Here is a 12,348-nt window from a genome sequence, read left to right as displayed (position 1 = left end):
TGTAAAGGTTCAAAGTACACAAAAGAAATAAATTGTGGAAAAAAATGATTATATAAAGTTTTATTTTAATGTGGATCGTTTCACTGTTTATTTGGTCAAATTATTTAAACAATGAGTGAATTACTTATGATAATGGCGTGCCGGTGAATGACTGCGACAATCCACCCACCGATCACACATACATACATACGCACATCCACACACACACACACACATCCATCCATACGCACACTTCCATGCATGCAAACACACACATACATGCACACATAAATCCACACACACACCACACATCCACTCACCCGCAGACATACACATACACATCCAAACATACATGCACACATACATCCATCCACACGTAAATACACACTTACAGCCACAGATACACGTGTGAAAGGCATACACAGACACACGCACAAACTAGAGATAAACAATGCAACACTTTTACGGTTCTTTTAAGTCAAAGGTAATAGCCCTCATTTGCAAAGGCACCATCGGGGGGGGGGGGGGGGGGGGGGGGGGGGGGAGGGTCTATAACATAAATATAAGCTCAGTGTAGCTTACAATGTATATTCATCGAGTAAACATCAGAGCATTCGATTCTTGGCCAAAATGTGACATCTACATCAGAAATAAGACAGGTCACTTACAGGTCTGGCACTGCCTCAGTCCCACTATTGCCGTTACCCCCACTCTCCCCACTTTGGCAGTCAGCGGGGTTCAGTAAATGGGGAAACCTAGAGGATCTGTCCTGACCCTTTAATTTGGCAGGTTCATGAGCCCTTAAAACCTGGGACATCTGCTGCAGTCTCATTTAATTTCCTATTAAAGCGACTGGAACATGTCTGCCTGGCACTGCCCCGGTCCCACTATGGCCGTCACCCCCACTCTGCACACTGGCAGTCAGTGAGGTTCAGTAAAGGGAGGAACCCACAAGAACTGCCCTAGCCCATTAATTAGGCTGGTTCAGGAGCAGGACCTTTGCGACAGTGTCATTAAAAAAAAAAACTCACAATTATATTCTATACTTAATTATATATGATAACATTCATATTAACAGGTTATATATAATATAGTTTAAATGGACTGCAAGATGGAAATAGGCTGCCCATGGTGTAATACGGGCATTGGCCACTAGATGGCGCTTATTTCCTCGATCTAATTTTCTAATTAATTTAATTAATTAATGTGCAACCTTTGGCAATGACGAGTTATGACATCCTTCTCAATTGTATTTCATCTAAATCTGTGGAAAATTTCATGTAGTTTGGTGACTTGGGTCACGAAAACCTATTTCTAGACACATTTTTGATGCTCGGCCCACAGCCTACAATTTGTGCCAAGGCCCCAAGTGCTCCAGCATCAACCCATTGGGATTTTCCCCTTTTAAGAACTTCTTGCAAAAATACACTGACCAAGTTTGTGGTCATCTGCTCTTCCCCTCCTCCCCACCATCTCCCTATATATAATGAAACTGCAAAGGTTTATTTGCTGAATGAACTTTACAAACTGTTTTTGTGTTTCATTGTTTAATCAAGATCCTGTTGCCTCAAAAAATCTTGACAGATGAATTCTAAATAATCTGAGTTGTGACTTTAATCTCTCGAAGGCTAAATATTCCTCAGATTTAATACAAATTATATTATCCGTTCAAAATTCCCAAATATTCTCTAAAGTTTTTACATTACAACATCTAAAAAATCTGCAAAATTAATATTAGTTTTTTCACAAGAATATTGATTTAGCATTATTTTCTTTGAAGATATATTGCAGGGAAACAAAAAGATTAACAGCATAGATTTGTTTGGTCTATTTTGCTAATCAAATCACGTTGTTTAGATTGAAATGAACGACTATATTAAAAACAAAAAATATGAAGGATTCAACCCCAAATCTTATTGAATGAGTTACAACACCGAATCAATGTTTGTACCTCCCCACTTCCAGCCCACCAAGATTTATAACAAGGTCCTGTAAAATATGCATCTTTTGCCATTTCATTCTCTCAACAAAGGAAGACATTAATACCTGTATTAAAATTCATCACCAGCTCCATTTAAAGTTCAAGGCCTCAAACCTGACAAGCAGCAGCGATCCCCATCCTCCTATATGCTTTAAAGATTTTGGCAATCTATAGTAGGTACCACAAATTACTACTATTAATGTTGTCTCTGCAAATCCTCCAAATCCATTAACAGAAAATATGATCCAGTGTCAGTGTCCTCACCTATCACCCCAATATCAAGACTCGGATCATGTTCAGTCAGCACTGGTGGGTAGGCTTTGCTGTCTGCACACCTGACACCAAACTCCCTAAACAAGAACACTATTCTTGAACTCTGAAAAGGTAAGAGATTTCCTGGAGGATAAAGGAATGTTTCTATAATTTTCACATAGCATCCTCAAACAAGCAAAACAAACTTCCTCTCCAACTCAAGGGAAACCCATGAGCCAGTGATCACTCAATATGGAGAATGCGCTTCCACAGTGACAGTAAACACCTTGAGTCCCAACAACAGGAAGTTATGAAGAGCAAATTCAAAAAACAGATGGACCAAACAAAATCTCAAACTTAACACCCACCCACCTCATGAAGCAACAACAATGCTTGTGTGGCAGAGAGCAAGCCAGCTCCTAACCCCCCAAAAATGGAGTGGAAGCAAGTCATTCCCAATCCTGAGGCACTGCCTAATAAATCAGAGTGGTTTACAACTTACTAAGAAACCTCTGATTTGTGTGAAGGGATCTTGAACCATTCCAGTATCGGTCCACCAGATCAAGTAAGTTATGCAAGAGGGAGGAAGCAGTCACAGAGATATTAGAACCCAGCCCTACTGGAGTTCGAGGACGATAATCACCACACTCATCTACTTCGAGCAATTTATCCAGAGTTCCCTGTTGGTAAAAGGAGAAATTTAATTACAATGTGTTTACATGTGCATTTACCTTCTTCATATTCAGTTCATTTAAAGATCACCAGTCACAATTTATGTTAGATCATTTGAGCACTATTTTCTGTTGCAAATGAACACAAACACACAAATACACAGTTGATAAGCCAGACAATGGATGAAAATTACCAGTTCAAATAATGTCACTGCATGTGGTTATAGCTTCTGAAGTAGAGTCAGGTTGGCAAATTTAATCAAATATATAAGAGTTTTGAAACATGGATATATAGGATTAGTTCACGGATTAGCCACAATAATCATGAAATAGTAAACAAACATGACAGACTAAATGACCCATTCCTCATCCAAGGATTCTGTATCAAAACTCCTTAAATCCTATCACGCTTTGGCAACTGTCCTTTCTCTTTACTCAATTCAACATCACATTTTGTTTGATAAATCCCTTTAAGCACCTTGGGAAATTTTACAAAGTTCATGGGGCAAGTTATTGTTGACAAAGGCAAATATTTTTTAATATCATGTGATCTGGAAACAGATGCAAAAGAAAAGGTTTGAATAGATCTCTTTAGTTGAACATTATATGGCTGCGTCATGCTAGAAACTACACTAATAATTAGCTTAGGTTTAATTAGAAATAAAAAATATGTATCCCTAAAATCATTTGGAGGATAGGGTTATATCAACATGCATTACTCAGATACATTATATCTGAACAACAGTTTATTTAATCATTGTTTTCATCTGGGGTCTTAAGGGGTTGGACAGGCTAGATGCAAAAAGATTGCTCCCGATGTTGGGGAAGTCCAGGACAAGGGGTCACAGCTTAAGGATAAGGGGGAAATCCTTTAAAACTGAGATGAGAAGAACTTTTTTCACACAGAGAGTGGTGAATCTCTGGAACTCTCTGCCACAGAGGGTAGTCAAGGCCAGTTCATTGGCTATATTTAAGAGGGAGTTAGATGTGGCCCTTGTGGCTAAGGGGATCAGCGGGTATGGAGAGAAGGCAGGTATGGGATACTGAGTTGGATGATCAGCCATGATCATATTGAATGGCGGTGCAGGCTCGAAGGGCCGAATGGCCTACTCCTGCACCTAATTTCTATGTTTCTATGTCTATGTTTCTATCCCACTAACATATTCTCATTTAGTGGTCACCTACTCCCAAACTAACTAGCAGAAGAACATTCTGGTTATTTTCTGTTGTAACTTTGCATCAATGGCTCTTTGAAAATACTTCTCACTCTAAATCCTAAACAGTCATTCACTTTGTTTCGAACATCATCCATATGTGTGACTGATTATTTTCAAAAATAAAAAGTTTGCTTTTAAACTAAAATTTAAGAAAAGCACAACACATGCAATAAGAATGAATCAATATTTATATAAAATAATAAACTGGATACGAAGGTGATAGGCAACGTTTCGGGCCAAAACCCTTCTTCAGACAAGCTTAGATAAGTTGTCTGAAGAATTGTAGACAAAATGATAATCTATATTATTTTCATGGTTATGCTGTGAAGTTCCTAAATTTACTAATTTTGCAAAAAAAAAGGGGGATTTAAGGAAATTAAGAAGGGAGTGTTTACATTCATAAAGCACAGATTGTAACCTCAAAATGTGTTAACTAATAACAGTCAATTAAATATTTTGACTGAAATCACCATTGAAAATTCAGGAGGTGGTGGGGGAGAAAAAAAAAAATCACAGAAATCAGCCTTACCCAAGACCATCTCCTGGTGGCAAAACTTTCGTTATTGCAAGACCAGGGTGATAAATGTGTTGCCACTTGTAGGTTGGGATGTGATTAAGAACAAGGTAAATCAATATTTTAAGTATTTCCTGTGTACATGATGTTACACAATTCGCTAATACTGGAGAAAACCGTAACTATATGCATTGGAGAGAAGTGCTCTTTGGAAAAATATCAAGGTTAAATATGCAGGGTAACTTACCTTTCTATCATAACTCGGTGGGTTGTACAACAATGAATTTAAACTGCTTGTTTTCTTTGCATCTAATTTTGACTCAAAGTTTTCCATATTGGCTGTAGTTAGTTGAGATTGTCTTTCTGAGCTTTTACTGGCCATAAGTTCCGTATTCATTTGCTCAGTAAAGCCTCTCTTTGAGCCAACGGAATAAAGGGATGTAAGAGAACTGCTGGGTGATATTAAATTTTGTCGATCAACTAGGTGGTCAGAAGATGAAGTTCCATGATGTGGCATCAGGCTAATAGAAGGCATTCTTGATCTGTGACTGCTGGCACTATCATCTATTAGGGTACTTTTACTGCTTCCATACGCGCTACTCGTTTTCAAGTCTGGACAATTACGAACAAAAATCAGAAAATCAGTATTGCTTCATACAAAATTAATTCACCATTCAATGTTTACAACAAAATATTCAGTTTACCTAAATAAACATTACAGCCATCTGAAATATGTATTAATGGAAAGATTAATTGTGTTCAAAAAATACTGAATATTGAAATTTCCTGTGCAATATTGAAGCTTGTGGCACTCTGGTTTTTGCTTTAGTTTTTCCCAAAATCATCATAACAAATATGATTCAATCATCACACAGAAATTAAAAAAGCAAAAAAAATGCATGCAGAAAAGCATTTATTCCACATTTACTATTAATCTTCACTTTCACCAGTACATTGCGCAGGTGTCAATCTTGTCATTGTCTCAGATTTAGCAATAACAAAGAATAAGAATAAAATTTCATTCCAATATGCTTTTCCCCATGAGACCATAATTAACTTGGCCCCACGAACCACATTGCCTACCTCAGTACGCTTATCAGAGAGACATATTAAGACCTCAAAATGTGCCAAAGAATTTCAATGAATGTATTCTTTTGAAGTGTGAAGAGAGAAATTGGATGCTATTAAATCGAACTTGTGAAAATCATTACAAATGAGCAGTATAACTTGTCTCTGTGTATACTTGTTATATGCATTCTCTACCTAGAATGGGAAATCTTGCACCAAAAGCAATAATTCCCTGTCTTATTATTACCATTTTTGGTCTAAGCAGGTTTCTTTTCAGCATTACCCATAATCCTGAAAAGAGAGCATTAGTTTAAAGAGTAAAATGTAATTGTATTTTTTTCTAAACTTCTGCGTCACTATCCTATCCTAAATATTCACAATTCCTGGTAACGTGGCTTGTGATGTGCACGGTAATTTATTAACATATAAAGCACATAAATCTTATTGAAATGTAATAGCATTCAAATATTCTGTTGATAAAATAAAAACATTCCATCGAAAAATGAGCAGAATAAAATGCAAATCCAAGTACTTTTACCTGAATTCAATTTAAATAATCTGTCACTACTCATTCCAATATTTGCTCTGTCCGTCTGATGGTTTAAGTACGAATTCTGAGACTCCAAAGTGGACTGATACGTCTTTGTATCTGCATATGATTGTTTGTGATAGTCACGCGGTAATATACTACTCGTTTCAAAGTTTGAAGAAGTATCTTTCATTACAGTAGGATCTGTGTAATCCATAACATTTCTTTCCTTTTTGCTATAGCTTGAAGAATGGTCATATTCTGAATTAATAGAATTTTTCTGGCAATTCTTCTCATCTGTACACAAATCCAATATTTTATCTGAAAATGTTACTCTGAATCCTTCCCTTGGACGATTACAAACATTCTTCCCAATAGAACGCAAAGAGGATCGGCCTGGTGTCTGATAAGTTCTGTAATCATCTGAAAGATAAATATGTTGCAAAAAAAAGTTATGTTAAATTCAAAATAATTCTTATACTAATACTTTTATATTTCCAGCAAGCATTTGTCCATAGTCTGTTAATAATTTCAGGAAAAGCTCCATACTTGGCTGACACACAATCCCAATCACATAAAGATATGGAGAGGAAAAGAATAATAATAATAAGGTTATTTGAATATGTAGAATTTCAACTATATTAGTTCAAAATTTTTTTTAAAGTGGAAACAATGTTAATTAAATATTTAAAAGACTTTACTTGTATGTTCCTGACATTTTAACCACTGATTTCCATCCTCTTAAATTATAAAGCTTACAATTACTTCTAAATAAATATTAAATTATGAATTCTAAACATTACACTTTATGTTCATCCCTAATCATTGCTTTGTTTCTTAATTCTCCTTACTCAATCCTCACTTTGAAAGAGACAAATAATAATTTGAATGGCTTAAATAGGCTACAAAAGGTATTTCAGCAAAACCTGGTAGAGAGCCGTTAATAAGTTAACTTGGTCATGGCTTGCACTTTGGCAGTGTCAGTAAACATTTAGAGTCGAGTGTTTTATTGTCATATGTCCCAGACAGGACAATGACATTCTTACTTGCTACAGCACAACAGAATGTGTGAATATGTAAACATTGTATATCAAAAAGAAAAAGTTCAATAAATAACAAATATAGTGTAAATAACAAATAATAATAGTCTTTTGCAGTTCAGAACTCATAGCTTATTCGTTTTGTTTAATAGCCTGAGAGCTGTGGGGAGGAAGCTGTTCCTGAACCTGGATGTTACAGTCTTCAGGCCTCTGTGCCTTCTTCCTGATGGCAGTGGTGAGATAAGTGTGTGGCCAGGATGGTGTGGGTCCTTGATGATTTTAGCTGCCTTTGAGGCAGCGATTACAATAGATCCCTTCGACGGTGAGGTCATAGCCGGTGATGGGCTGGGCAGTGGTCACAACTTTTTGTAGTCTTTTTTGCTCCTGGACATTCAAGTTGCTGAACCAGGCCACGATGCAACCAGTCAGAATGCTCTCTACCGTGCACCTGTAGAAGTTTAGGAGAATCATTTTCGACATGCCAAATTTCTGTAATCTTCTCAGGAAGTATAGTCGCTGATTCTTTACAATTGCATCCGTGTGCTGGGTCCAGGAAAGATCTTCTGATATCTGCACGCCTAGGAATTTGATATTATTGACCCTCTCCATCATCGTCCCGCTGATATAAACAGGATTGTGGGTCCTCATCCTTCCCCTACTAGTCTACAATTAGTTCCTTGGTCTTACTGATGTTGAGAGCCAAGTTGTTGCCATAGAGGGAGTACAGAGAAGGTTCAGCAGACTGATTCCTGGGATGGCAGGACTTTCATATGAGGAAAGACTGGATAGACTCGGCTTGTACACGTTAGAATTCAGAAGACTGAGGGGGGATCTTATAGAAACTTACAAAATTCTTAAGGGGTTGGACAGGCTAGATGCAGGAAGATTATTACCGATGTTGGGGAAGTCCAGAACTAGGGGTCACAGTCTAAGGATAAGAGGGAAGACTTTTAGGACCGAGATGAGGAAATCATTTTTTTCACAGAGAGTGGTGAATCTGTGGAATTCTCTGCCACAGAGGGTAGTTGAGGCCAGTTCATTGGCTATATTTAAGAGGGAGTTAGATGTGGCCCTGGTGGCTAAAAGGATCAGGGGGTATGGAGAGAAGGCAGGGATGGGATACCGAGTTGGATGATCAGCCATGATCATATCGAATTGCGGTGCAGGCTCGAAGGGCCGAATGGCCTACTCCTGCACCTATTTTCTATGTTTCTATATTGTGCTGGCACCATTTGGTCAGTCGGTCGATCTCACTTCTATACTCTGACTCGTCCCCATCGGTGATTCGTCCAACCACAGTGGTGTGATCGGCTAACTTGATAATGTTCGCACTATGACCGGTTACACAGTCATGGGTATAGAGCGAGTTAAGCAGGGGGCTGAGCACACAGCTTTGAGGCTAATCCCCAAGTAAGATAATATACTTTGGGGGTTTTCTTGCATAGTATATTATTATAAAAGGTTTCTAAATTGCACGTGTATAATATTTCCAAGTTAAAAATTTAGATAAGCAAGAAAAGAAAAGCCTTCAAAAGCAAATATCACAAAATTTAGTCACTTCTTTAAATGTAATTGAAAGTTAGTAATTGGAGTTATACAGCATGGTAACAGATAATTCAGCCCAACTCATCCATACTGACTGAGGTGCCATTGTAGTCCCATTTGCCTGCATTTGGCCCAAATCTGCACTGTCTAAGAACAAAATAATATAGTGCAGATGTCAAGAATGGATCACGTGGGGTTTAATTTTATAGCTGCAAATTCTGTATAATCCGTTTGTAAACCATATCATTTGGGAATGCATATTCGTGCATGGAAACCACATAACAAATACTGTGATGCATGCTACAATATTGCTTAAAAGGTATGTACCACCAGATTCAGGAACAGCTTCTTCATTAATGTTATCAGACAACTGAACGGATCCCTCATAAGATAAGGGTGTGGTCACGATCTCCCAACCTACCATATTGTGGTGCTTGCACTTTTTTTGTATCTATACTTACTCTGTAACTGTAATGCTAAAACACTATTATATTCTGCACTCTGGTATTTTTCTCTTTGTACTATCCGTTGTACTTATGTATGGCTTGTTATACTTATAGAAACATAGAAACATAGAAATTAGGTGCAGGAGTAGGCCATTTGGCCCTTCGAGCCTGCACCGCCATTCAATATGATCATGGCTGATCATTCAACTCAGTATCCCGTACCTGCCTTCTCTCCCATACCCCCTGATCCCCTTAGCCACCAGGGCCACATCTAACTCCCTCTTAAATATAGCCAATGAACTGGCCTCAACTACCCTCTGTGGCAGAGAGTTCCAGAGATTCACCACTCTCTGTGTGAAAAAAGTTCTTCTCATCTCGGTTTTAAAGGATTTCCCCCTTATCCTTAAGCTGTGACCCCTTATGTATTGTGTGATTTGACTGGATAGTAAGTAAACGTTTTTCACCGTATCACTGCACACTTGACAATAATAAACCAATAACAATCACATGTGAAATGTAATGATAGTCAAAGAAAAACATCTCTATGATTTTAAATATATAATCGTAAAATCTAGATTGCATCCAAGAAGCTATGATCATCGTGTTCAGATATGGTGATCAGGGCAAGATAATCAATATTGTATCATCAATATCACAAAGACTGCTCTGATAGCTCTTAACACCTTGAGCTAAAATAAAAAAACACAGAATGTAGGGATGCATACATCTGAAATAAGTACATTAATCTTACATAAATACTCTGGTTAATGTGCAAAAACAGCATTAGAATGCAAAGTAATAGGCACTTAGAAAAGATTGCACTTAAGGTTGGTTTTTTTTAAATCAAGAGTTTCTCAAAATAATTATGCCGAGGCCCTGTATCTTCCCAAATGAGTTAGTTTTGTGATATAGTTCAATTTAAAATGAAGATACGCATAGCAGAACTGATGCACATAGCAGAACTGTGATAAACATTAAAATTCTCTCCATAAGGCCGATGTTAAAAGTAAGCAACACTATGGGACAATTACTTGTAACTTTATGTTCCCATATTGCTCAATAAACCTACAGTCATGAACACTTGCATTCAAGCTGCATCAGTTCATCATAAGTGTGAGAATTCTTGGTCATCATCTCTTGAATGTGAATGTATAAATAAAATGTGATGGGTCCTTATCGACTTAAATAAACAGATGATTCAATATACAATAAATAAACTTTTATTTCAAACTTATACCCAAACACCATCTCTCAAGGCTTTACCTTCACTGAGGTAACCGTGATGCTGTCCACTTCTCAAATGTTCTGATTCCTGCAAAAAACGTGTTTTATTAAGATACTATTCAGGTTTTACAAGTAAAGAAAGATCATCCGTTGTCTAACAGTAAATACTGCTCCATTTTTAAATGTATGCAGATAGTCTAATTTACACTATACATTGATTTGTTTCCATTAATTGTACTGTGTCTCCAACGCAGAGTGATTCACGCAACTTCAGCAGCAAGTATTCAAAATTTTGTCCAGCTAAGTGCAAGTTAGCAAGATTCTCAAAGAATATTGAGGCAAGTAAAACATATTAATTATTTTTCAGAAGAAAATATTTAGTTTGCTTTTACTAATCAGTTTAATCAAATAAAAACAAATTGAATACACAAAACAAAATTTAATAGAACAGGTGATGTGTTGCAGATGTCGCATGTGGGAATTGGTTGAGACTAGCGAGATCTCCCGCAATCACATCTGAGGCAGCCATGACTTTGGGTCAGCTTGGAAATTTCTTAAGGGGTTGGACAAAGATTATTACCGATGTTGGGGAAGTCCAGGACAAGGGGTCACAGCTTAAGGATAAGGGGGAAATTCTTTAAAACCGAGATGCAAAGAACTTTTTTCACACAGAGAGTGGTGAATCTCTGGAACTCTCTGCCACAGAGGGTAGTTGAGGCCAGTTCATTGGCTATATTTAAGAGGGAGTTAGATGTGGCCCTTGTGGCTAAGAGGATCAGGGGGTATGGAGAGAAGGCAGGTACAGGATACTGAGGTGGATGATCAGCCATGATCATATTGAATGGCGGTGCAGGCTCGAAGGGCCGAATGGCCTACTCCTGCACCTAATTTCTATGTTTCTATGAAATGTAACATGAGGTAGGGATTTGGGCAGAAGGACGTGAATGCAAAGTCATATAGGTACAGGGAACCCAGGATATGGTGATATAAAAGTCCATACCTTTTCCCTATGTTCGCCTCTAGGGTATGAACAAAGACTGAAGAGAAGACAGGCAATCGAACCAAAGATTCACCCAGGTGGGCACAATGAAAAGCAACATGGTGCTGGGAAGGGATAATAGTTAGGTGTATGGCTATGGCTCTTTGTCACCATGACTGGGATCCCTGAAGGCTGCATTCACTGCCTGGTGTCTGGATTAAAAGAGATCTCCTCAGAATTATAGAGCAATGGAATAGGAAGAGCTGTTTGTCATTATGCACATAGGAGCTATTCAGATAGAAATAGGAATGATATAACTGAGAAACAATGAGAAGATGAGAACAATGAGTTCCAACTTTTTTTGTTTTGTTTTTCATCAACAGCAGATTTTTATCTTAGACTCTGTTTAGATTGCAAGCTGAATATCCTGACAGATCTTTAAAAACTTATTGCAACCTTCAATCACATTTGCAAGTGACAAAAGTACTGGTTCGAAGTACTTGATCATATAACATTGGGTTGCCAAAAAGACACACGTGTTAAAAACAATTTAAAAAGAACTACTGGTAAGTGCTGAAAAGGCTAGGTTCATTAACAAATGATCGTACCATAGGGTCTAAACTCATCTTGCTAGACACGTCATTTTCTCTGGTGTCCTTGACATCCCTTGTAGAATAAAGAGCTGATAATGGAGGCCGACTGCAAGCAGATTCTCGATGCTCATTCATCATCTGAAAGTCATGAGGTGCCCATCTTTCCTTCAAATCTACGGGAAACAAAAGAAAATTACAAAAACCATCATTATAAACCTCCTCAAACTATTTAAACTACTGCTGTGCCCAACCAAAGGGGAGATACTCACGGAAAGACAAATTGCCGGATTAACACACAGTATCCCTGAAG

General features: G+C 37.7%; 1 protein-coding gene across 6 annotated transcripts in view; it reads right to left on the bottom strand.

Annotated features, from left to right (window-relative positions):
* LOC129705108 (centrosomal protein of 72 kDa-like) overlaps window positions 1–12,348 on the bottom strand; it is a 41,956-nt gene that overhangs the window by 13,017 nt on the left and 16,591 nt on the right. For all 6 annotated transcript variants that reach the window (XM_055648512.1, XM_055648508.1, XM_055648511.1 and 3 more), the window contains 5 exons: window positions 12,054–12,211; window positions 10,506–10,554; window positions 6,221–6,634; window positions 4,862–5,226; window positions 2,715–2,892 (listed from right to left, as the gene is read on the bottom strand). In XM_055648512.1, the coding sequence (XP_055504487.1) occupies window positions 2,715–2,892; window positions 4,862–5,226; window positions 6,221–6,634; window positions 10,506–10,554; window positions 12,054–12,211 (1,164 nt within the window). The remainder of the gene's footprint in view (window positions 1–2,714; window positions 2,893–4,861; window positions 5,227–6,220; window positions 6,635–10,505; window positions 10,555–12,053; window positions 12,212–12,348) is intronic.

The sequence above is a fragment of the Leucoraja erinacea genome, chromosome 17 (genome assembly GCF_028641065.1).
Source record: "Leucoraja erinacea ecotype New England chromosome 17, Leri_hhj_1, whole genome shotgun sequence".
NCBI lineage: Eukaryota > Metazoa > Chordata > Chondrichthyes > Rajiformes > Rajidae > Leucoraja > Leucoraja erinaceus.
This window is presented reverse-complemented; position numbering and strand designations above follow the sequence as displayed.